The sequence below is a fragment of the Pantherophis guttatus genome, chromosome 1 (genome assembly GCF_059756535.1).
Source record: "Pantherophis guttatus breed Tessera chromosome 1, ASM5975653v1, whole genome shotgun sequence".
In the NCBI taxonomy this organism is placed as follows: Eukaryota; Metazoa; Chordata; class Lepidosauria; order Squamata; family Colubridae; genus Pantherophis; species Pantherophis guttatus.
The window spans coordinates 129,126,275-129,152,724 of record NC_142063.1 but is presented as its reverse complement, the minus strand read 5'-3'; the positions used below and the strand labels follow the sequence as shown (position 1 = coordinate 129,152,724).

General features: G+C 38.7%; 1 protein-coding gene across 1 annotated transcript; it reads right to left on the bottom strand.

Annotated features, from left to right (window-relative positions):
- Positions 1-1,564: 1,564 nt before the first annotated feature.
- On the bottom strand, positions 1,565-24,180 carry LOC117660197 (protein mono-ADP-ribosyltransferase PARP14-like). The gene is made up of 17 exons (XM_060687923.2): positions 23,552-24,180; positions 21,577-21,716; positions 21,444-21,477; positions 19,487-19,747; positions 18,790-19,026; positions 15,492-17,743; positions 14,521-14,757; positions 13,318-13,539; positions 12,269-12,344; positions 10,932-11,081; positions 10,494-10,556; positions 9,350-9,517; positions 6,349-6,555; positions 5,645-6,253; positions 4,400-4,545; positions 2,285-2,459; positions 1,565-1,916 (listed from the first exon to the last, which is right to left on the bottom strand). Exons 1-17 carry the CDS (start codon positions 23,739-23,741, stop codon positions 1,630-1,632), a joined length of 5,454 nt encoding a protein of 1,817 aa, XP_060543906.2. The 5' UTR covers positions 23,742-24,180; the 3' UTR covers positions 1,565-1,629.
- Between the last annotated feature and the right edge of the window lie 2,270 nt (positions 24,181-26,450).

Sequence of the window (26,450 nt, the reverse complement as noted above, 5' to 3'; positions counted from 1 at the left end):
AGCTGTCCCTTATGTAGCCCAAGAATAACCATAAAAATCAAACACGCATTTTTTTCTAGAAAAAGTTTATTAGACTAAATGACAAGAGGTAATTCTTAAAAAGATTATAAATTCAGGCACTTTAGTATATAGGACAAGATAATCCTAGTTAATAAAGATGTGGCATCATCTGACAGGATGAGATAGACATTGTTATATTTCTAAATGGAGGTGAGGAAAATCAACCAGAGGTGGCAGCTCCTCTGGAGTTGGGAAACTGGCTACTACTTTCTGACTCGTGAAGTTCATCAGGTAGATGTGGCTCTTTCCAGCAATGTCTGAAAACAACTAAAATTCTATGGCTACTTTGTGAGCTCCCAAGTCCTTTCAAAAAAGCCACCAGCTTTCTATAACTGAAATAACCAATTTCTGGCTGTGAGGTTTTTAGTGTGATACAATGTCATAAAGCACACCACTTATTTTAACACCATTTGATAGTAAAATTTCTCACAAGCTGTTCTCTTCTGCATACCATAAAAGAACTTAGATTAAGTATGAGATGGAAACTACTCCCAGGTTTTCTCCTGCGTGAGCAGGGGGTTGGACTAGATGACCTCCAAGGTCCTTTCCAACTCTGTTAGAGTTACTGAGTGTTGGTTTCTTACTACCTTGTCAAAAAATAATAGGCATATTTGATTGATTGGTGTTGCTAACCATTTTTCCAGAAATAATTTTAAAAATTCTTGTTCATAACTTGCTTGTAACCAGAGGGAAATTCAGTTTTTGAGCATGCAGAAATAGGTGCCAAATGCACTTAGAAAATACAGATACATTGGTGGAGGATAGGGAAAGTGACATAGCAAAGTGCAGAATTCAGAAGAATGGGTAGACCCACCAGAAAAAAAAAAGTAAGAGAAAATACTGAAAGGGACAGTTTGAAAATCTGATCAGTGTGAGTTAAGTAGACTTCAAACTACTGTATTTTTCGGAGTACAAGATGCTCCGGACTATAAGACGCGCTTACCTTTTTTGGAGAGGAAAACAAGAAAAAAAAAATCAGCCTCTGCCTCCCAGCAATTTGCCTCCTTGCAACAAACAGCGGCAATAGGCAATCGCTGCAGCCTGAAACAGGTGAGGGTCAGGAGGCCAATTCAACTGACAATCAGCTGCTTGTGCTAATCAGGCTGTGCTGAAGCAGGTTGTTTGCTGTAAGGAGGTAAATTGCTGGGAGGCTGAAACCAAAGGGTGGGGACCAGTGGGTGGGCGGGGTTACATTCAGAGTATGAGACGCACTCGAATTTTCACCCTCTTAAGGAGCGGGAAAGGCGTCATACTCTGAAAAATACGATATTCCTTAAATTGTGGATTATCTATATATCTTAAATGTATTTACAAGATTGGAATGCTTAGTTCTACCATTTCCTTCAGGTAGATTCTCTATCCAGAAAGTCTTCATGTTCTACCCTCTCTCTCTTGAACAGCATTTTCTGATCTCTACTGGATTTTATTCTTATTTTATTCTTTGCTGTTCTAGAAAGGAACTAATTAATGAATTGAGATTCAAGTGACAAGTATTTTTAAAAGGTTCATTCAAATTGATTGCTTTTACTGTGAGAGGAAAAGGAAATAAATCATATTTTGCCTATTAACTTATCTTCTAAAAGTAATTAGATATTCTGGGTAAGCCTGAGCATCATGAAAGATAACAAACATCGATGGTTGATTCACGTTGTCAGTAACACTGTCATATAAGACAAATCCACCATTATTTTTGGATGGTGGGGTAATCTGTCCTGGTCTGCCAATGCAATAATCTCCGGTAAGAACACGGGCAACATACACATATTTTCTGCCATTGTGGTCTGGAGTGGAATATGTGTCCTGCGCAGAATAGTTTGAGTTGATAGCAAAGTAGGTCCCATTACCAATCGCTGCAGCTGAAACCAAGAAAAAAAGGTTTTAAAACATTAAAAGATAGTGAAAAAAAAAGTGGAAAGCACCAATATTAGTACTTCATCTTTGAGTGATGGATTATAAAGTAATCTAGCCAGGAATTAAACAAAAACAAAAACAAGCCACATTCTTCACTAAACCTTATAAACTGCCTCTAGGGAAGGGAAGGGAAGGGAAGGGAAGGGAAGGGAAGGGAAGGGAAGGGAAGGGAAGGGCAAGGAAGGGAAGGGAAGGGCAAGGAAGGGAAGGGCAAGGAAGGGGATGCTATTAGGCTGCTTTTTAAAGATCTTTATACATTTTTGAAATATAGTGCTTTATGTCATTCCCTTGTATCTGCTTGAAATGATCTTACCATTCTTTCCAGCATAACTGCGGTTAAAGCCAGTCTGGTAAATTGGCACCAGTGTGGAACTAGGAGTCCCATGGAAAAGGATCTCCTCGTTATTTTCATGGCCATTTTGTGTATCTATTTGCTTTTTCTTGACTTGATAGGCTTGCCAGAGGTAAGGATTCTGTACCCTTTCAATCTACAAAGATTGCAAATGTAAATTGTTATTATTCATTTACAAGTATCATTCTCTATCGTACAATATCTATATTCATCTCCCGTGAGTTTTATCATTCTCCCTTGGTGACTATGCTGAGATTAGAAATAAACAGTCTGAGAAAAAAGGTTGCAATGGAGAATTGGCAAGGAGAGTCTCTTACATGTTACTACAAAGGTCCCATTGTCTCCTGCATTGCCTTTATTCAAGAAGTATGGGACCATATTTATTTTTATTATTTATTAATTTTATATTACTGCCCATATCACTGCTGTACTCTGTTAATATTAAAAAAGCTTGTACAAAAACAACCATATATCTATAAAAGTCATTCAAATATTCACAAGCTGTATGTCTAATATCTTCAGACGTTCACTGCAGGTGAAATACAGGTAGTCCTCAACTTACAACAGTTCATTTAGTGACCATTCAAAGTTACAACTGCACTGAAAAAAGTGACATGATCATTTTTCACACTTACGATGATTTCAGCATCCCCATGATCACAAGATCAACATTCAGATGCTTCACAACTGATTCATATTTATGACGGTTCCAGTGTCCTGGGCTCATGTGATCAACTTTTGCAACCTTATAAGCAAAGTGAATGGGGACGCCAGATTCACTTAACAACCATGTTACTAATTTAACAACTGCAGTGATTCACTTAATAACTGTGGCAAGAAAGGTCGTAACATGGGGCAAAACTCACTTAACAAATGTTTCGGTCAGCAATATAAATTTTGGGCTCAATTGTTGTAAATGGAGGACTGCCTGTAAATGCAATTTGTTTGATGTCTTATTTTGGATTATGGAAAGGCCAGTGACATCACTGCTACCTTATCTACTTATGAACTTCAGAAAGTGCTCCTCATGAACGTTAGAGCAGCAAGAGTCAGAAAATCATATTCCCTTTGGAATACTTTTACTATTGCTAAACTCAAAATGGGCCAAATGTATGCAAAATCAACCACTGTAGAACTAAGTTTATTACACCCACCATTTGGAAGTACAGAAGATGAAATTACTAAGACAGCAGCACCAGTATCAATTGGTCAATATTGGTGTACTTTATGATCAGAAGACATTTGATGGAGAAAGAATGTGTCAGCAAGGGCTGCTAAGCATTATGACCCAGTCCATAGGTAAGATGTAGCAGACCAAGAACCATGGAGGCCATGGAGGGGAGGTCAACAGTCTAATGTAACACAAACTCCAAACTAAGGAGGCCCGGTGGTGCAGTGGTTGAAGTGCAATAATGCAGGCTAACTCTGCCCACAGCCTTGAGTTCGATCCTGATGGGATCAAGGTTGACTCAGCCTTCCCTCCTTCAAAGGTTAGTAAAATGAGGACCCAGATGTTGGGGGTAATATGCTGACATTGTAAATTGCTCAGAGAGTGCTGTAAAGCACCATGGAGTGGTATAAGTGTTATTGTTATTGTTACTACCTAACCTCCAGATTAAAGGCTTTATTTTTTAGATTGTAAAACTGTGAAGGAGTATGGACATTGTCTTCAACTCAGTGATATATTTCCTACCTATTCTAGCTCTTTTCTCCTTCCTCTCTTTTGCACTCCAGTGATATAGATATAGGGTGTATCTGAATATTCTCACTGTCAGGATAGTACACATTATTCTACTTAATTCTTTTCCCATGCGAAGGTATTACCAACTCTTGAGCCAATCTTGCAGCCAATCACTGATGCTCAACATCACTCAAGAACTCAAAACAGAAACCCACTGGTGTTCTATGGGTTATAAAGTTGCGGAACGCAAAAGTGGCCCTTTTCAGCTGGCTGACTTTGGGCCAGTCACTCACTCTCAGCCAAAACCCAACTTACAGGATTGTTGTTATGGGGAAAATAGGAGAAGGAAAGTGTGTTGGGTTTATTTGCTTCCTTAAACTCAGATCAAATGTCACCTTTTCAATTGTGAATTTAGGGCAGCCAATCCGGAATTTTTTTTCAACATCCTTATATTCTCCTGCTGTAGGCTGTAGTGGAACCAATTTGGCATGGCTTCCTTTCATATCTTCCCAATGTTCAGGAAGGCGTTCTAATAGTTTGCCTACAAAATAAACATTTTGTTAAAAGTAATGACATAACCTGCCAGAAAATAGAACTGTGAATAAGTTTGAAATCAATGGAATTCGCAATTATCTCCCCTTGTGCTAAACATTTCATTTATTGTTAAAATCTTCACAGTGGCTTGGCATCTCTGCACAGGATAACTTTTTTCCATCTTTTCATTTTGTTCTCTCAAAAACCACATTTCTTTTGACTCTTTTCCTCCAGTAACTGACCACCTTCCCTTTCTTTCTACTTGTTAGTTTCTGTTCTGCTCAGTAGAGCAATTTACAAATCGCAAATGTTTTTAGAGTACTTCTTGGGCATCGTGTTTCAAGAACAATTTCTAGGGTAAGAATTTTTTTTTGTTCACTTAAAAAATACCAATCAATTAAGACAATTTATATTTTTGCAAACATTAACAGATTATTTTTTCAGAAACTGGCAATCTTAGTGGACATGTTCAGTTTCAAAAGACATACTCAACAGCCATCTACTCAGAGAAGCTCTCAACGACTGCTTCCTCTCCCCATTTTTAAATACTACAAATATACCTAAAATGCTTACAATAAAATACTTTCTCAGAAATAAACATGATTCTAGCGTCTGGAAGACAAACAATCTTTGAATTTATTTATTTATTTTTTAAAAAGAAAAAAGTTAAAAACCCTCAATTCAGATGGAGGCCTGATATGAGCCAAGAAAGATGTTTCTAAACCCAGTGGAAGTCGCAAGCATTGTAAACAACTTATTCATTATTCCTTCACTTTGGGAAAAGGATTCCTATACTGTCAGTTTCTACCAAAAAGTGGGAACCAGCTTAAAATTCTTGCTGGGAAATGAATAGATGGAACACTTGCTCTACACATGAACAAGCCTTGCACATCCTGTATCAATTGAGTGTCATGTTTTGATGCCAATCATTCAACTTTGATTTAATTTAAAAAAAAAATCCATGTGATACACGCACATTCACCCGTCTTGTACCCTTGCCCTACCACATTTGCACTTTTTAAATCCTGCGGAAGAGATTTTTGAGAGGTGACCAAAACTGTAATCTATCCACTAATCCAACCCCAATTATGTAAAATGTACATTACCTTCATCCTTTCCAACACGATTAATTTTCATATTTTCTCCTTGACTATTTACAATACACATCTTGTTCAAGTCAGCTGTGTACTTCTGTCCCTGAATTTGGACCTGAATGTGTTTCTTTTTGCTGATTTTAGCATCTTCTAAATCAAGGTTACTTAATGAATCAAAAGCTACAAAGACATTTCCATTTGCACAATACTGCCACTCAACCAAAACTTGAGCAAGTTCTGCCTTGGATTTCTTTTCCTGATCAGCTGTAAGTGTTTTTAAGAGGTTCTGAATTTCTGTGAAAGCAGTGAGGACATCCCGGGTGATACCAGATAACAAAATAAAAGGAGGAGACTCCATTTTATTCAGATGAATGATAATATGCAATCTTTTCTGGAGATCATTCAGTCTCTTGATTTCAGCATCAGCAAACATGTCTATCAAGTCATCGACAATGCGATTTTCTGTCTGTTCCTTGAAAACCAATTTCCTTAGCCAGGCTTCAGCCTCTTCCACTTTTTGCCTGCTTTTGCCACATAACTCAAATGATGATGTCTCAATCTTCTTCTCCAATGCTATAAAACTTTTCTTTTTAGCAGGTGACTTCCCACCAGTTAGAAACGCTATAAGCAAAAGGAAAATTCTGTAAGTGCATACTCAACAGGAAAAAAGTGGAAAAGAACATTCATAGTAAAGGAACCCCACACTTTAAACTTACCTTTAAACTTCGAAAACAGAGATTCAGAAGTGGGCAATGCCTGTCCTTTTTTATTTTCCAAAATGGAGGAAAAGGATTTTTGCATATGTGGCTGAAAGACAACAACTTTAACAAGTTTCAAGTATCTAGGCAACTCTTTTCCTGCAAAGTCAGCGACTGCATTGATAATTTCTTCAGCTGCTTTGTCAGGACTCCTTCTTCCCTGACCTGTATGAGATACAACAGAGAAAACCCAACAAAATATACTTTCTGTTAGTACTTATTATAATGAGGGACTCAAAGCAAGGATGGACAACCTGTGGTCCTTCAGATATCAGACTACAATTCTCATCATCCCTAACTGTTGTCATTCAAGCTTGAATCAAGGATATGGAAGAATCTTACATCTGGAAGGCAACTGGTTCTTTACTTATGAGTTGCTAATATTTGCCATATACTGTAGCATTACCCTCATCTCTTCCCACAAATCATCATGTGCATTTCTAAAATCAGCAATCAGTCAAGCAGAATGTTGCCTACTTCCATTATAAAATAGGCATGTACTGTGAATCTAATTCTTTGCTTGCCCAAAGAACCAGCAGTCTATTATAACACTTCACTTTTGGAGAAGTTGATAAGGATCAGATCAGTTACTGGCAGTACAGTCACCCTCAAAAAAAGCCCCCCTCCATAGATCTCCAGGAGTAGGCAGATCTTTTGTAGTCAGAACCTCAGTTTTCAGGATGAGAAGCCAAGGACCTCGATGCAACATATAATCATGCAGAGTGTTTGGATTCAAATAAGTGGAGGCAATGAATGTCTACTTGGGGAAAATGTTGAAATCTAGATTGCAATCCCCAATCCACCCATTTTATAAGTTCACTGTGACATTGCACAAAGATATGCAAGCAGGGAACATCAGATTGCAACATCTTGGCACAGACTTTTTTGTTATTCTAACAAAATCTTCAAATTCAACAGACACCTTTACAAATTCTGCATGCAAAATCTGTGAGACTTTTTTTCTTCTCCGAGGACTTCTTTGCTTGGGCACGTGTTTACCATGCTAGTTTTAGTCCCCTATTGTTTCTTAAATATGTTAAGTGAATTACAGTATAGGATTTGTGCAGCTGTATTACTGTGCTGTTCACGTAAAGAATGAACCTGATTTTCAAGAATTAAGCTTCTCAAATAAGGCTGCATTATGTAGCACAATCCAGATCAATCTGTAATGACATGAAATGTTGACAACACATTTCATGATGCTACAACATATCTAACGCAAGTCACCCCTTTGTATCATGATGTATCATCATTTTCTCCTCTGGCCCCCTCGGTTTGCCTATGATGTACTGGATATGGGTTCAGAAGATCGCAAGAAAAGGAGTAATAGATCCCTGGTTACTAACTCTAGATTTAAGATAAAAGCCTGAAAGCAGGATGAAGGCAACAGCAAAGTCAAGTCAAATCTCTTCCAAGTCAAGCCTGAACTCCCAAGGACTTCATGGATACCTTCATGAAGTTCTCTTAAGAGCAATACGTGAAGTGTTTGCCATTGCTTTCTTCTAGGACAGGGATCAGCAACCCGTGGCTCTGGAGCCGCATGTGGCTCTTTCATCCCTCTGCTGCAGTTCCGTTGCTGGTTGGCTCCACAATTGATAGGGCTTTCAGTTAGGACAGGTAGAGGAAAAAGGACCCTGCGCTATGAGGAGACTCTGTGGTGAGGGAACCAACTTCCAGTCAGCAGAGGAAAAAGGATGCTGCGCTAGGAGGAGACTATGATGGGGGAACTGGACTTCCAGTGGGCTCCAGAATTGAAGGGGGGCTTCTGGTTAGGATCTTTGTGGCTCTTTGAGTGTTTAAGGTTGCTGACCCCTGTTATTTCAACTTCTAAGTATAGCCTACAGCTCTGTTTTCCCTAAGAGACTTTGATCGAAGTCCTAAACACACCAGAGGCTGCTGCCTGCAAATGAACAGAAGTCACGAAGGAGAAATTAAGAAACAGGTCAGAGATGGATCCTACTTCGTTTTGAGAATGGAATGCAGGGGAATTTCATCTCCTTTGTCATGTTCACACATAGCAGAACACTGGAACTTGTCCGTATAGCTTAGCATGGCAAATCCATTGCAACAGCTCACATTTTCTAACAATGAGCTAATTTAGGAAATTATGACTAGGATTCAGGACATACCGTATTTTTCGGAGTATAAGACGTACCAGGCTACAAGACGCACCTACCATTTTTGGTGAGGAAAAGAAGAAAAAGAAATCTCCCTCTGCCTCTGAGCAATTTTGCCTCTTTGCAGCAAACAGCAGCCTGCTTTACTTTCATTTTCATTTTCATCATAGCTTGATTAGCACAAGGGGGAAAAAAATCTGCTCCAGCAAGTTTCTTTTTTTTTCCTTTCTTTTTTTTTTTTAATTTGATTTATATGCCGCCCTTCTCCGAAGACTCAGGGCGGCTTACAATGTGTTAAGCAATAGCCTTCATACTTTTGTATATTTATACAAAATCAGCTTATTGCCCCCACAAACTGGGTCCTCAATTTACCTACCTTAGAAAGGATGGAAGGCTGAGTCAATCTTGAGCCTGGGGAGATTCGAACTGGTGTAATTGCAGACTGTAATTGCTGGATGTTAATTACGGTGCTTTAGTCTGCAGAGTTAAACCAGGCTCTTCCTTGCCGCAAGCAGCAGAGGCCTGCGCAAGACAGCTGAGAGCATAACAGCTGAAAGTCAGGAGGCCGATCCAATCAACTTGTGCTAATTAGGCTGTGCTGAAGCTGAAAGGAGCTGTTTTTTCTTGCTTTTTGCTGCAAGGAGGTAAATGCTGGAGGCCAAAGGGTGGGGGCAAGTGGGTGGGCGGGGCTACATTCGGTGTATAAGACACACCTAAATCTTCACCCCCTTTTAGGGGGGGAAAAGGTGCATCTTATACTCCAAAAAATACGGTATGTTTCTCGTTAGTAAAAACTTTATTCTAAAAAAGCACAAATGATTATCTGAGGAAAAAATACAAACCTGTTCCAATTACAGGGAAAGCTACAGAGGCATACCGTTTTGCTTCACATTCTTGAAGCACTTTGGAGACCTGAGTTTTGATGCTGGAGCAAGGAGCCAGGTGGATAATTTTTTTACAGGGTAGTTTGCCATTCTGTGTGGTTACAAATCCATTGTGAGGCTGTGAGGCTGGAAAAATGAAAATGATAACTTCTCCATGAACTGTCTTTGGCATACAATGTACTACAGTCATTGGAGTATCTATAAATACATTTCTTAAGGGAAAAGCACCAACTATAAACTCTGACTGACAACTGCTCGCCCTTTGCTCCCTACTGCGAAGACATATTTGGCACATTGTCAGAAAAATTGGGTCTTTTTTAAAAAGTCAACTTGTAGACATATAGCCCTCTCACAAGTTCTTTGACAAATGCAGAGAAAATAAGGAAAACTCTTTTTGTTTTCCTCTCTTTTTCTCACTGATGGTCAAAAACTGTGATACATCAGAAGTGCCAGCTAGATAAGCAGTTTCTTATCCAAAATCTGCTCCTTCATCTTCATAAATATTCTGGCATTCGGGTGGGAAGTTACCCTCAGAAGCTGGGGGAAGGTATCTGGCATTTTGAAGATGGTGCCATCAGAATGCTTATTCTAACACCAACATCTCTTTCTTGTCATCTAATTCCAAGGAACCATAGGATCCTCTTAAACTTTACCTATGTCCAATAATGGGCTGATGGGAAAGAAAGAGCTGAAATTAAATCCCGACAAGAGCTATTGTTACAAAACTAGACTTTGGGGTTGACGCTTAGCCTGTTTGAGATGAAGCTGCAACCCTTAAAAGAGATAAGTTTGCAGTGTAGCAGTATTTCTTGAGTGTTCCTCAGCTGTCTCTAAATTTACTGACAGTAGTAGTAACCTTCTAGCTAGTATGTTATCTGCCACCTTTCCTAAGCTAGTTAGATTTAGAAATAATTATCCACAGCTTGATTATATCCTGTCTTTCTTGACTCAACAACACTCTACTACAACAATAGCCAATTTACAGAATAGTACTGACAAATGTATTCAGAACTATGATTAAATGATGTAAAAAATACCATGCAAACTATATTCGGCAAATCCTCCATTACCTAACCAAATGGGACCTCTTGTTGCACCTTACCAAGTCTTGCACATTCTGCTTCAATTTCAGGTCCAGCAGCTTCCAAAATTTCTTTGGAGACACCTGTAAAGAAATGAAAAAAAAAAAGGGGGGGGGGAATATGTAGGAATGTAAATAATGAACTTAAAACATAACCCTTGCTTGCTTGTAAACATTTCATAATAAGAAAATTCCTAAGGATTTGTGAGGTGGGGATTGAGTTAGATACTGCATTAATATATCCAACAGAATCGAGCCACAATACTCTGAAATACTATGTCTGGTTACAAAGAAATAGTTTAAATTCCTCAGTTATTTCAACGAATCTTTATTTTACCCTCTCATTCATTCACACACGTGCAAACAGACTTTTCCATATCCAAATAGCTTTTTGTCTCACCAAGAATGAGCACTTAGCTTATTAGGATGTTCAGAAGATGTTCATTTGAAATTCAGTACCTGCTTTGGATGAAAAGTTTTCATTGGTCACATTCACAATAACATCTGTGTTTTCCATGACAATATTTCCTGTCACTGACTGGAAGGTAATGGATCCAAACTGCATTTCATTACTTCCTACAGCTGAGGTAGAAAGGGATCCAAAGGAACCTGTGATTGAGAAAAGAAACATTATGATTGAGTTATAGCACTGATATCCATGGGCTGAGCACTATCCTCCTATTCTTTGTAAAAGAATTTTCAATATTTCAAGATCTAGTTTAAAAAATTCATTTTTTTTCAGTATCCAAGGGAAATAAGGTCTGCATATCTGGGAAATGCTACTCTTAAAAGTGGTAACTTGAACATCTTAAGATGCTACTGAACTCTGCTGATTTTTCCATGGCCACCAAAGGGTGAAATTAGAAGATTTATGATCAAGATCTAGCAAATGTCCCCCAAATTTTAATAGAGATGCTCCCAAAAGGGCCACTGAAACTGCATAGGCCACACTGGAACAGTTCTTTGCCCAGTGAGGAACAGGACATTTCCAAGAGGAAAAAAAATGTGGCTCATTCATATGCTGAAATAACTCAAATAAACATAATCATCAAGGATTTGCTGAACAAGTCATTCTACTCTAGTTTGTGCATCGTAAATTTGGTCTAGTGGTTAAGGCACCGGACTACAAAGTGGGAGAGTGTGAGTTCAAGTTCCACCTTAGGCATGAAAGCCAGCTGGGTGATTTTGGGCCAGTCACTCTCTCTAATCCAACTCACCTCACAGAGTTGTGTTGTTGTTGGGAAAAGAGGAGGAATTCACTTTCTTTAATTATTTGTAAACATAATAAAGGCAGGATACAAACAAATAAATAAATCATACTAAGCTACAATTCACAAACTGTATTTGTAGCTGTATTTATACACTGCATTAACTACAAAAACCAAACATATGATGCTATGGCTTCACATATGTGGTGATAGCCATTCTGAAAGAAAATCTAAAACAGAGATTCCCCCAACTTTTCCGGCTTTGCAGATGGGTAAAAGGGGGGAGGGAGAGGGTATGATTACATGTGAGTGGCGGGTGAGCGCACACGCTCACACGCTTCCACGGCCCAGTTCCAAGCAGCCCAAGGCCCAGTAGTGGGCCATGGGACGGGAGTTGGGAACCCCCGGTATAAAACATCTTCTGTAAATGTACTCCTTCCATTCTTCTAGTAGTCATTACTGATATTATTTAAAGGAAGGCCTGTCCACATATCTCTCATGTTACATCCCAGTTGGACCCAATATATTTCTGGAACTCATAAGAAAAAGGTAGAGAAAGAAGTCTGCCCAACTGAGCCCACCCATTACCTGCCATTTCTTCATTGCTTGCTGGCTCAGTCTTGAGAATATCATCAATCCCAGATTGAAAAACCTTTGTAAATGCCTAGGGGGCAAAGTTATCCACATGTTTCCAAAATATGCATAGAAAGAACAATAACACCACAGAACAATTTCAATAATGGCACATGTCAATAATGGCACTGAGGGTAGTGAACTTGCAAATTTCCGTGTCCTGAGGGACAGTGTCATTGGATGCCCCTGGATACAATGAGGGTTTCTACTAAAAATCCAACATCTTCAATAAAATATAACAGCTGCCAAAATAGGGGGAATCCAATAAGCTGTTAACTCTTATGTTTTTATTAAAATTTACTAACATTATGGCAAAATTGCTACACATACACACATACACAAAACCATGAGGCTCTGGATAAAACTGCTTAATCTGATTGTCCTGAAAGACATCACTGATGTTCATCTTTGAGAAGAGATGATTGAATGGAAGATACTGCCAAATATGATGAGAGTCATATGTGCACTATTGCATAGAATGCTTAAACATGGTTAATGGGATAAACCACATTTGAACATACTGTCGCAAACCCCAACAAAACAAAACATTAAGTTAGGTAAGAAAACCAGTTTGGCGTAATGGCGAGAAACTAGGAGACCATGAGTTCAAGTACCATTTTAGCCATGAAAAACCAACCTGGTTATTTTGAACCAGTCACTCTCTCTCAGCCCAACCAACCTCACCGGGTTGTTTTTGTGGGTAAAATAGCACAAGGAAGGTAAGTTGGTTATTTGCCTTAAGTTATTTGTAAAAATAGTAAAGGTGGGATAAAAACGAACAAATAAATTTAGCCAAAATCAAGCAAATCACATTGTAGCTTTGAAAGGTACGTGGACCACCTTTGAATGTATCTGGGGAAGTAGATGCCCATCCAACAATCCAGCTTTGCTGCTGCTGTTTTTGTAATAATTAGGTAGAAACATACAATTATTTTTGCAAATTAAAGTTCGAAGTTTCTTAAAAACAAACTGCAGTTTCTTATTTGGAAGAAAAGTAACATTACCTTTATATTCTCTTTATCTTTTGGGTGTAGGAGAACATGAACTTTCTGAAGGGACTTGAAATTCTTCTTTCTACTGAACATAAGTATTTCCTTAAACATACATTTAGCCACCTCATAATTTGGAAAATTAAAACCTCCAGTCCCAATTGCTGGGAATGAGATAGACTTTAACGACAACATTTCGGCCCTCTCCAGACAATTTCTCATGATATTTTTAAGTTTCTGTAAAATATAAAGCAACATTTCACAATTATGCTTTAAAAGAACCAATATTAACACAAAACTTAATTTAGGAGCCAGAATAGACAAGAGGTGTGCACAGATCAACCTCATTCACACATAAAGACAGGGATATGAAAAATATGGAGAGCTACATTCAACTACATCAACTCACCATATTCAATTGCATCAAAACTATAGCTCTGATATTGAAGAATGGCTTACAAAGAAACATCTCATTTTAAAAAATAAAAAGACATAATGTATATTATATCAACCCATCAATGGATAAGCCAACCTCAATTTTTAAAAAAAAGTATGATGGAAAATATGCCACTCATGGATAAGCTGTTCCAAATTTGTCATGGTATTTGAGTTAAAAATTTGAGCGTCAGTTCATATACAGATGGGCTTAATTCACAAGTATATACAGGTAATTTAAAAACTATGATATATCATTGTAGATAAACCCATCTGCAGATAAGCCAAACTTATTTTTAGGTGCATTTCAGCACCTTTTTCAAGAGGCAACTGGACTTTCTGGTTTTTCTTTGAAGACATTTCGCTTCTCATCTGAGAAGTTTCTTCAGCTTCAGAGTCTAGTTGCCTCTTGAAAAAGCATCTCTGGGACTAAAATTCTTAGCTTATCTTCAACTATATAAAGTACTTAGGGATAAGATGGACAATCCTGCATACACGCTTTGTAACTTTAGTACAAACTGATGTTTTAACGATGTTAAAACCAAAACCGTGTAGAAGATCGTGAGAATGCCTAGGAAAGTATTGGCAAAGCTAAGAAACTGCCTTGAGTATATAAGTATATATAAGGAGCATAAAAGGAAGTATTGGTTCCCATTATTCTTTAACCTGAATTGTTAATCTCATGTAGAGACAGAAGATTATAAACAAAGGTGATAAACAATCTTTTTTTTTTTACTCGTGAACATTACATTCCAAAACAATTACAACAAAATGAAGCAGTACCTTGGTTGCATTCCCTTTTCCTTCATCCCACTGTGGAACTATGACGTGGAACAAGAAAACACAGGGAAGGTTATGCCCTTGGGTTTGAATTACACAGTTGCCTTGGGCTCCTTGATCTTGGATCATTTGATCGAACTCATCTTGAAGTTCAACTCCAGCCTTCTGCAGCACAGCTTTTGAAAGTGGGCCTATGCCAAGCTTTAGATCTTCACCAATAGTGCTTACGATAACATCCGTCTGGAATCAAAGCCACATTAAAATTACTTTCAAGATGATTTTATGTATTACAAGATTAACTGCTTAGGAGCTAGGAATGTATATTACAGAGTATTCTTTGACCTATTATTGCTATTATTAAGGTAATACAGGGAGAAAACAGTCCCTAAACAAATGAGACATCTTTGATTTACTGGAGATTCCAGCAGGGAATGGGAATAGTATGGGGAAAGGGTTGCTAATTCCTTGCAACTCCCATCTCTGTGACTCATATCATAATGAATTGGTTCTGATTATTAATTCAAGAGATTGGACAAGCGGCAGAGAAATCACTAGTACTTCCTTCCTTTATCAAGGTTTAAGCATGCCTTTTCCATTAACCAAATCCACAAAATACAGCATGAAAATTCAGTCCATATCCTTTCCCTAGATATGAAAAGTAGAATTTCCTATTACTCAAGCAGCACATCCCTAGTTCAGTTTTCTCTCCAAAGGCAACAGCCTTTAAAATTAGTCAAAACTAAAAGACTATTCCAGTCTTCTCCAAGATGTGCATCCAATTCTAATCTAACCCAACAAATCCAACTGGGAGTTGAAGAAGACGGTGTTCAGAATCAGATGCCAATTTTGTTTTAGAGTTCTCCTTCAATGTGAAAGAACAGCATTTTAGAAGCATAATAATAAATGGGTCTAATAAAATATGTTCTAGCGGCATTGAAAATAATTTAAGTTTCTCTGCTAATATAAATGCTTACCGTAGCATCTTCGATTCCTTTTTCTTCTACGATAAGTTTTAGACCTTCATCAGAAGTCACTACAAGATCTTTACTCTCCAAAAGTTGATTGACTGATGGAGAAGGCAGTGGTGTGGGCTGAGGTGGTCCACTTTTAAACACTTTGTGTAAAGCATCAGAAAAAGCCTGAACTGTTTGGGGTGTCGTATCTACCAGGCAAATCTGTTTCAGGCTGCCATTCTCAGAAGATTCTTCTAAGGTTTCCTTAATGGCTGTTAAAATGGAATGAGTGCACTTTTTTATTGGGAATCCAAAAATCCCAGAGCTTATGGCAGGAATAGCTATGGAGCGATGACTGGATTTTTCTGCCAGTTTTAAGCTTTCCCTTACAGCTTTCTTTAATAGTTGTATACAGTTTTCTTTCGTGGCACTGGTCCACCTTGGCCCAACAGCATGAATCACCTGTTTACACGGCAAGTTCCAAGCTCCTGTGATTACTGCGCACCCAGGCTTCAGCTCTCCATATTTCTTTATGAGAACATCACATTCATCTTGTAACTGTGGGCCAGCCGCTTTTAGCAAAGCATAGGCAAGGCCACCAATGTGCTTCAGTGTTTCATTTGATGCATTGACTATAACATCAGCTTGATAATTGGTCAGATCTCCCATACAGACCTCTATCACCACGCCATTTTTTAAGTTTACCTTGGTTTGAAGGTGTTCTACATTTTCCACAAAACCTCCGTTTTTCTCATCATCTCTTTGCAATCTGATCAAACAGCTGAATTCCATTTTTGCTAGGTTAACATAGTAATGTTCTTGGTTTTTGAAAAAGTCTTTCACTCCAGGTTTATCAAACACCACATTCGCAGAGTATAGCGAAGACAGCATTTGTTCCACCATCACTGCTGCCTCTGTCACTACTACTTTGGGTCCACTCAGGACAATGTTCTTCTGTTTTGGCAGGATTCCAAAATTAATATTCAGGCCCTTCTTGCTTAAATCACACCAAATCTTCTGTTTTTCTTCCTCTATAAACTGCACCATAGCCACTGACTTGACAGGAATTACTGTGTGCATGTGGGTGTTTCTTTCAACAAAATCGGAAAGTTGCTGGTAGACATCTGCTACAATGTTTGCATAACCAGCCACAATAATTTCAGTGTCTCCATCGAAATCAACCCAGTCCTCAATTATTACACTTTTTTCAACAGAATTGTTTAGCTTCTGCAGATGCTTAATTAATTCTTTCCACTGATTTCTGTGGATGAGTTCCTGGTCCTTCAATATAATGCGTTCATGAGTCAAGCATTTCTTTATTTGTTCCTCTGCTTTTAAGAGGCCTTCAGGACAATATCCTACCAATGCTATAGAATCATGTGTAAGTTCATAGGCAGCATTAATTTTATTGGCCCTAAACAGGCTCCCTGACACCTTGTCAGAATCTACACATTGCAGGAATTGAAAAATAGAAGGATGAATCTTGACATTTTTCTCCCCTATCCTGACCATCTTCTCTAGTAAGTCACTTTTCATTTTGTAAACCTCAGTAGCTATTCCATTCAGTTGCAACTGCTTTGCTGTAGCATCGTAACACCATTTTTGCCCAGTGATTTCTTCATAGATATTCTCTTCTAGCAAGATCTGCTGCAAAACTTTATACTTCACTGGGGAAATTGACAACGTTTGCTGTAATGTTTGCCCAGCTATTTCAGCATCCTTGGTCAAACGTTCTATATATTCCCTCAACTCTTTTTCCACACTATCCACAGTCAATACAAAACCAGCTAGAGTAACGCAATTTTTTGAGTCATCTGGCACAGCCAACACATTTTTTAGCACATTGTTTTCAATGGTCTCCCATTTTTCTGGAATGATTTTGCATTTAACTGTCCTGAATTTTGATAGGATACATGCAAATTCCACAGAAACTTTATCTTTCCAAGACCTAACCAATTCTTTTATGGACGTTCCCTGTTTAGCTAAGGTAGCTGAGGGAGACAGTACGACTTTTGGTTGCTCACAAGTTGCCAGGGGCCATAATAGTTCACAGAAGTAATTGGCCATTTCTTTCTCTATTTCTTGAATTAATTTACACTTTCCTTGTAGGAACTGCCATATATAAGGATCTAAAGGGACACTGATAGATTCTGGCATCTTGATTTGTGGCTTCTCCTTTCCATACAAAACAGTTTCCAATGAACTGTAGAATGGATAAACCAGGACTGACTGGCCATTTAATGAGTGCTGCTTTTTCAATGCTGTTAGGGCAGCTAAAAACAAAGAAACACAAATATAATTTGTATCAGAAGTTGCAACAGAAGCAGATACAATTCAGATTCCATGCAGTGAACAGTCAAGTCATGTACACTATTTACAAAACAAACACAATTTTTGAATTTCCTGGAACACAGCTCGGAAAATCAATTAAGGATTCCTCACCAACATTTTTTGTTAAATCCAAGCATATTCATTTCCTCATTGCTGATATACCATATTTCTCATAATAACCTACATCTGTTTACCAGCATTTGTACATCTTAAAACGTATCTCCATGCATTTGCTCTTTATGTACAATCATCTGCTTGTTCTAGTTTTTAGCCATTTGTGCATAGCTTGCATCATTCAGTCCATTTTCCCATTAAACACAACTACTGTACTTAATATATCTTTGATGGATTAAGTTGCAAATATTCCTCATATTTCATTCACATCATACATGTTTGATTTATTCTCTAATCAAAACAGAACCATTTATTATTAATTAAATGTATTACGGTTGCTACTCTGGGCAATTTACAAAATCCAAATACACAGAATTTAAAAAGATAAAAACTAAAAGCAAAAATTGACAGTCCAGACTTACAAATAACCATCACAATAAAACATGATGGGGCTCCACAAAGATACTAACCTGGATCTGTTAATATTTATACTTATTTCCATTATGTATCACTCAAACTCACTACTTTCACATAAAACTCTTATATCTTTCAGCAAACAACTTTCAACTTCATTTCTGCAGTCAATGTTCCATAATTCAAGCCCAGTTCTTTACTCTGCAAACCACATTCGTGGAGTAAAGCAGAGGCCAACAAAATGCACATCGCCTGTCTCATAAGCTCCAATCTTTGTCCTGTGGTGTAATAATCAGTTTTGGGCTGCTGCTGCTGCTGTGTCTTCTCTGTTAATTCTGCCATTTAAAATTCTATTGTTATGTACACACCAATGCTGTTATGTGTCCAAACTTCCTACATTAGTTTTTTATTTCTAGCCAAGCAGTAGCAAATTCTTTTTGTGTAAAAATAGAACAATTACCTTGAGAGTCACCAAATGTAACCAGAGCTGAATCTTCTGTGGGTAACATCTGAATATCAGTCACCTGTCCTCCTCCGTGTTTTGGACTTTCAAAGTAGAGAGTTAGGAATTCGCTGGATGTTGCAGCTGAGATGTTCTCCACTTTGATTACATGAGTCAATTCAAGAAGTCTGGCTCTAAATCTGTATTGCTGGAATCTGTGATTCTTGGAACATTGCTTGAGAAAATTTGCAGCTGCTAAAATTAGAAATCAAGCTCTTAAATATGTGCTTCCCATTTCTGTGCACATATGTGAACACAGACAGTTTTTAAAGATTCAATTACAGGTAGTCCTCAACTTACAAACACAATTGAGCCCAAAATCTCTGTTGCTAAATGAGACAATTGTGAAGTGAATTTTGCTCCATGTTACAATCTTTCTTGCCACAGTTGTTAAGAGAATTACGGCAGTTATTGGTAACATGGTTGTTAAGTGAATCTGACTATCAACCAAATCCCACACTTTATTTCAGCCATTTCAATTTAGGAATCCGAATCCTGATTTGTGGGGTTCAAACTCTTGTGACCCCCCAAGTGACTATGGGTGACAGGGACTGCAGTCCAATATATCAGAAACACACTTGAGCAGGAAAGCGTATTATACACCATAGGATTCTCCAAATATTAAATATCTGAACAATGAGCTTAGAGATCTTACCAGTGCTTTGCTGAAAGGTTATTACTGCAGCCTTCTTCTCATTTATCTGTTCAATTTGGAAGGTACTATCTCCCGAAAGATCACTGATGTTATCTACCAGTAGCATTAATGTGTCCAAGTGAATATTTTCTTCAACATTTTCAAGAACTACTTGTGAAGATTTTTGAGGATAGTCAAGAATATTCTTGTCAGCATGTGGAGCTTCCCCAGCTGGCCCACTTGTTAGGATAACATTATTTGTTTGGCAGTCTTGTTGCACTTCTAATTTCAAAAGGAACAAATAAAAAGAAGAGTCAGCTGCACAGGGTTGGTTTATATTTTTAAGTTACTTAAATATAGCCACTTTAGTATAGCGGCTAAGTGGCTGGCCCAGAAACCAATAAAGACTGTGAGTTCTTGCTCTCCCTTAGGCATGAAAGCTGACTGGGTGATTTTAGGTCAGTCTCTCTTTCTCAGCCCAGCCCACCACTCAGGATTGCTGTTCTGGGGAAAAAAATAGAGGGCAGGAAAATTTAGTATATTTGCTGTCCTGAATTATATCAAAAAAGGCAGTATAAAAAAAATATCACTACACTACTTTAAAATTGTATTCATTTTACTGAAGTTACATTTATTTTTTATTTTAAAATGCCAGGGTATTCTTTTTCAAACATCCCAGCTTAATTATCATTCTGCTAGTTTCTCTTTAAGATAATTCAGATACAGTATTCATGTAGGAGACATTAACTCAATTCTACCCATACTTACTTGCAACTAAAAAGCTATATCTATAGCAATCCACAGTGATCCATCAAAGTAAATGCTGAATTTGTTGAATCTCCTTTAAAGCAACCCAAGCCAGTGGCTGTAAACACACATTTTGAAGTAGAAAAATTCTATAGGTTGGCTATGCATTGTTTGGGAAAGGACCTTCCTTTTCTCTTACATCTTTCACTATTATTGGGAAATTATATATAGGTAGTCCTCGACTTACAACAGTTCATTTAGTGACCATTCAAAGTTACAACGGCACTGAAAAAAGTGACATTACTATTTCCCATACTTATGACCATTGCGGCATCCCCATGGTCACGTAATCAAAATTCAAATGCTTGGCAACTGGCTTGTATTTTTGACAGTTGCAGTGTCCCAGGGTCATGTGATCACCTTTTGCGACCTTCTGACAAAGTCAATGAGGAATCCAGGTTCACTGAACAACTGTGTTACTAACTGGACAAAAAGAGACTGAGTGGCGCAACAGACTAATGCTACTGTTAAAAGGTAGTATTTAGCTTCCAGCTGCCTGCAATTACTGCGAGTTCAATTCTCACCAGGCTCAAGGTTGACTCAGCCTTCCATCCTTTCTAAGGTAGATAAAATGAGGACCCGGTTTGTGGGGGCAATAAGCTGACTTTGTATAAAATATACAAAAATATGGAGACTATTGCTTAACGCCTTGTAAGCCACCCTGAGTCTTCGGAGAAGGGTGGCATATAAATAAATTTTTTAAAAAAACTGCAGTAAGTCACTTCACAACAATGGCAAGAAAGTTTGCAAAATGGGACAAAACTCACTTAACAAATGTCTCACTTAGCAACAGAAATGTTGACCTCAATTGTGGTTGTAAGTCAAGGACTATCTATATACTAATATTCTGAAAGGACCATTTCTCTCTGTAGTCACTTTATGTATACTGCATACTGGTATTATGAATCTTCAACCCTGCCCCACTTTTCTTGATTTCTTCTTTATGCCAACAAGCTCCAAACAACGAAACTCGGAAGAATTTGAATTTCTGATTTGCTGTTTTCTATACTTTTCAACATCTAGATCATTGTAAAACATCTGCCCTGGTGGATCATCTGCTCCTTGGCCTGTTAAAAATGAAGAACCTGCTGTCATCAGCAACTGCTTCCATCTCCAAAATTCTCCTTGGTGCCAAAGTAAAATTGTCTCAATGTTTAAAAGTTGGATTTACCCATCTCTCTTGCTTGGCTTTCTTCTCTCAGGGCCTAAAAATAAAAAGCGGAGAACATTAGGATGCAAATATACTGCCTGGAACTTCAGTTGATCTCTCTTTAAAGGTATGAAATTTATGAGGTGAATGTTACCTTTTCAGAAATTATTTCCTTCTTAGGTGCATTATCTTTAGCGGGGTCTGTTGTTTCATACAGGGAAACCTCCAGTTTTAGTGTTCCTTTTTCTGCCAAGTCAAGCTCATGGATCTTTTGGGAGAGAACTCTTTGCCTCACTGTGTCAAAAAAATAAATACATTACGGGAATCTTTAGAATATTTCTACTACAAAAACAAAGAGGCAGCAAATGCAACCTTTGTGCCATCATGCTTAACATAAGTTAGTTCAGCAGTACTTGCTCTCCCTAATTTTCCTACATCAGTACAAATTAAGAGGTGCATTTTTAATTTAAGGTTAGCATTTTGTTTAATTTTTTAAAACAATTTTCCAAATCTTAAATGACCAATTAAATATTAGACTTGATGAGGATGGTACTTATAAATTTGGATTTAAAAACTATTCGTACAATGCCAAAAAGTAATAATCTTTACAGCTCTATCATCAGCATTCCAAATTTGCCGGTCTGAAGATACAAGTTTTTAAACTGCTTTGGAAAGATTGAAGAAGTGGAAGGGGCAGAGGGGGTAGAAAAGACCGAGAGGAGGGGAAATAAGTGACTTTTTTCCACCAAAAACTTAATTTCTCTTACAACTTTTCCAACAATCCCCTAGCAGTGGTGAGTTGCTCCCAGTTCTGTCAGGTTCTTGAGAACGGGTAGTAAAAGTGGCGGGAGGCTCCGCCCACCCACCCTGACATCGTATTTGGTGATTTGCGCATGCTCAGAAGTTTCTGTGCATGTGCAGAAGCATGCGTGCGCTCCCGTTGCGAACCAGTAGTAAAGGTAAGTAGAACCCACCCGTCCCCTAGGTAGTGTTGGATGAAAAATCCAGGTCTAGGGAATAAAATGGAGGCTGATTGGAAAAAATATTCTGTTTATTGGTGAACAGATCAGTGGTGCAATGTAAAATTTGTTACTACCGGTTCTTTGGGCGTGGCTTGGTGGTGGTGGTGGTGGTGGTAATGTGACTGGGTGGGCGTGGCCAACTTTTTTTTTACTTTTAAAAGCATTTTTTCTACAACCTCTTCAGCCGAAGAGGTTGTAGAAAAAATGCTTATAAAATTTAAAAAAAACAGCCTCTGATGATCGTGTGGCTCAGCTGAGCATGGGGACACAGCGGCACAGGGATTTTTGCTACTGGTTCTCCGAACCATCTGCTGCCATCGCTACCGGATCGGACGATCCAGTCCGAACCGGGAGCATTTCACCCCTGGAACAGATCCAACATACACACAGCTTGTGCAGTTCTGGGACAGCTGACCAAATGGAATTGAGAGTGGGGTGGGTTTTTATACCTTTTTGATTTCTATGTGGTCATGGCTGGCTCTACAGGCAAAAGGGGAAATGCAAATCCTAGGTATTTATCTGAGCTAACTTTGTCAACCTTTTGTTTGTTGCTTATCTGAATTTCTGTCTTGATCCAGTCTTTCTGAATGGATTACCAAATCTGCATTTCTAAAAACTGGCCTCCTCAGTTTCCGCTTGGGGCAGGGAAACCGGGGCTGATTTCTGCCTCCCTTAAAACAATTTTTCCCCATTTTCTCCTTTAGGCGAAATATTCTATCCAGCCTTTTTTAATATTCCCCAAAATATTACATTCTCTAGGAGGGCGGATGGGTACTGGCTTTCTACAGTAGTCAGAAAAATAGTGTTTAACTCAGCAAAACGGGCACTGTGATTCTGAAAACTAGCACTCCAGCTTCCTCTTCCTGGGGCGTCTTTAAAACCATCCCTCCTACAGCAAACCAGAAATTTGGGGGGGGGGGGCGGAGGGGAGGGGGAAGTTGAAAATTCCCAAGGAATCGCATCGAGAGAGAGAGAGTAGAGTAGAATTTATTTTTTTATTGGCCAAGTGTGATTGGACACACAAGGAATTTGTCTTGGTGCATAGCTCAAGTACATAAAAGAAAAGAGACGTTCATCAAGGGAGAGAGAGAGAGAGAAGCCGCTTACCTTCCTCCTGGGCAAAACAAACCAAGATCTGCCCCCCTTGCTTCTGGATCTCGCATTCTCCACCTCCCGACTTTTTCCGGCTTTGGAAGTAGCGGAGAATTTTGTTTCTCACAATTTTGGGGGGATCGGGGCTCCCCCAGGCTCCCTGCAGCAGCACAGGAAAGGAGCACGCCCTCGCTCTCTCCGCCATCTTGCGGGATAGCGGCAAAACCCTTGCAGCCTGGCTGACCGTGCAGCATTTTCACTTTCGTTTCCCAGGATAAACTCGATTCCCAGAGTTTCTTTATTCGTCACGTGGTCTTCGTGCTAGACGGAAGTGACAAGGCGGCAACTGGGTGTTTGGCTTCCCTCTACCTACCTACCCACCCCCGGTTCGCTGGATGGTACTTCTTTCCAGTCAGTTCGAGCGCGGTCCTCGCCCTTTTTCTCTTTCTTTTCTTCCGAAACAGGTTTTGCAAGCCTGTGATAATTCCCCTGCCTTTGACATTGGGGAGGTTTGAAGAAAAAAAAAAAGCCCTTTAAAAAAAATACGCGTATCGATTAAAAGAAAACTGCTGGGTTTTATCTTGCATTTCTCTCTCCGGTGCTTGCTTCCAATCCTCCTCCCCCTTTCCCTTTCTTTGCCTCCTGGTTAATGCCTCGTTCAGAAACTGCTCGGTTGAATTCTTCCGAGTTTTGTTTGTTCTCCACTCAATCCCGAAAGGAAGCAGCAGAAGAAATTGTTCAATTTGGCACCAATCGCGGACCCGGATGATCTATCCCGACAGCGTTACAAGGTCAATTCCCGGGATCAACAATATTATCCCCTCCTCTCCAAGGCATGCAAGCAAGCATCAATCAGGTTTCTTCCTATGACCAGGTCTTTTGAGGAGTTGAGGTTTTCATGTAAAGGAAAGTCGGTTGATTTTGAAAGTTTAGAACTTGGCTCTCCCTGCCTGATCTTTCCAAGCAAGAGAGCCTGCTTGCTCACATCAAGCATTTCATTGGGTGGAGAGAAGACCTTAATCTTGTGTTGGACTGATCCAAAGTTGTCTTCTGGTTTTCCATGTATATGGCTGCATTTGAACAAAGGCTTAACAATTCTCCCTCTGGAATCTGTGGTGCTCGCTGAGGTTGGTTGGTTGCTTTCAGATGTGATAACACTGATAACACCATCAGTGCTAGTGAGAATAGTGTGAGATTACAGTTTTTAAAAACAATACAGTTCCTCTTCTCCCTTTGATTAGAAATATACTGGCAGAAACTAGGTCAATTTTAACCTCTCTCTCAAAACTCTCAAATTGATGAATATTGGGAGGAAGCCCTGCCAGCCAGCTATCACAGTGCCCAGGGGTGGAAAAATAAGCAAAATAACACTGCCAAAGTAATTTGTGTGGAACATTTCTTTAAATTGATTGTTTCACTGGGTGACTGGTTATAAGTATTTTTTAAAAGGTTCAGTAATAAACCAGACAAGGATGAGGGGAAGTTTAGTGGTTCAACTCTGGTCAACTCTTCCTTACACACCAGGTGCACATGTGAGTACTGGCCTTTCAAAGATGTGCTCATCGGATAGCGAAGGAACCCACCTTAATCATGCCCAAAACCTGCCTCACAAAACCCAGTGTGGGTCAAACTTCACACAGGCATGTTTGTCTCCATGGATGTTGGCCTTCTAAAAACGGCTGTACAGGGCAGCAACTGGTGATCAGAAGAGGAGATGTCGGCAGCTCCATAGAGTCCAGATGTTGTTTAGATGGAAGGAAAATGCAACAGAGAAACTGCACTGCTGAGCTTGTGCTGCGATAAGTTGGAAAGTGATACTTTTGCAAAGGGGCAGAGAAGCCTACTTGCAGGTTCACTCCATGCTGGCATAGTTGAGAACTCAGTTGTGACGTATCGTTCAATGTAATTGATGAAGCATTGCCTGTCCTCAAGTCCCATTTTTTTCTCAAGTATAATTTAAACTGTTAAATTAGTTACTGTATTTGCTAACTAAGTACATTTTTAAAATAGTTCAATTCAGCATTGGATAGTATTATTAAATATATGTGTTTAGTGCTTCTTTAAGCAAATCTCTTTCTTGTCTCCTTCCTAGTTTTGGTTACCCTGATTCTAATTACCTGAAACGTGTTAGAGAAGAGCTGAAGGCAAAAGGAATTGAATGAGTATTTTTACTTCTGTGAAAATTCCAGAGCTTCTAGCTTGTCTACATATATAACATTTTAATTTAGAGAGGAGGATTAATAAAAATAGCTTTGGCAGTATTTCTAGATACTAGAAATACCTAGTATCTAATATTCTAGAAATGCCTTCTAGAATTTCAGAACAATTGTTCAATTAATGGTGTTGTATTTAGAATGATAGATGCAAGTTAAAAGAATTGTTACTTTTGATCAAAGCTGCAATCCAAAAATATTTCATAGAAACAAACTCCATTAATTGCTTCACTGCAGTTATGTTAATGTCAAACCTAGATATGACTATATGCATGGATAGTTAGTCTTTATGATTACAATATTTGATATCATTTTGAATTCTAGCTTGTAATTTCCTTTTTTAAATCTGGGTTGGTACCCTTGCCATGTTGTGAATCTTCAAAATTAAGAGAGCTGTTGTGTATTCCTAGTTTTTAGCAGACTGAATTACAGTAGAGTACGTTTAATACGGTTAAAACAGGATGGTGGCTGAAGAGCTTGGCATTGCTGGTACTTTTATTTCTTTTATTTGTCAAGGATGTATAAGATAACAGATATAAGTATAAACATGTTTATAAGTACATGAAATGGATATGAATAAATGGGGACAGTAGGACAGGGATGGTAGGCACGTTGGTGCACTTATGCATGCTGCTTACAGACCTCTTAGGAATTGGGTGAGGTCAACAGTAGACAGTCTTAAGGTTAAAGTTGTGGGAGTT

Excerpts from the sequence above, each read along its gene's own strand:
- LOC117660197 (XM_060687923.2), bottom strand. The coding sequence starts at position 23,741 with ATGGCGGAGAGAGCGAGGGCGTGCTCCTTTCCTGTGCTGCTGCAGGGA. Across the intron at positions 21,478-21,576 it reads AGGAAATAATTTCTGAAAAG|GCCCTGAGAGAAGAAAGCCA; the intron begins GTAACATTCACC and ends TTTTATTTTTAG. Across the intron at positions 9,518-10,493 it reads AGCAGAATGTGCAAGACTTG|CCTCACAGCCTCACAATGGA; the intron begins GTAAGGTGCAAC and ends TCATTTTTCCAG.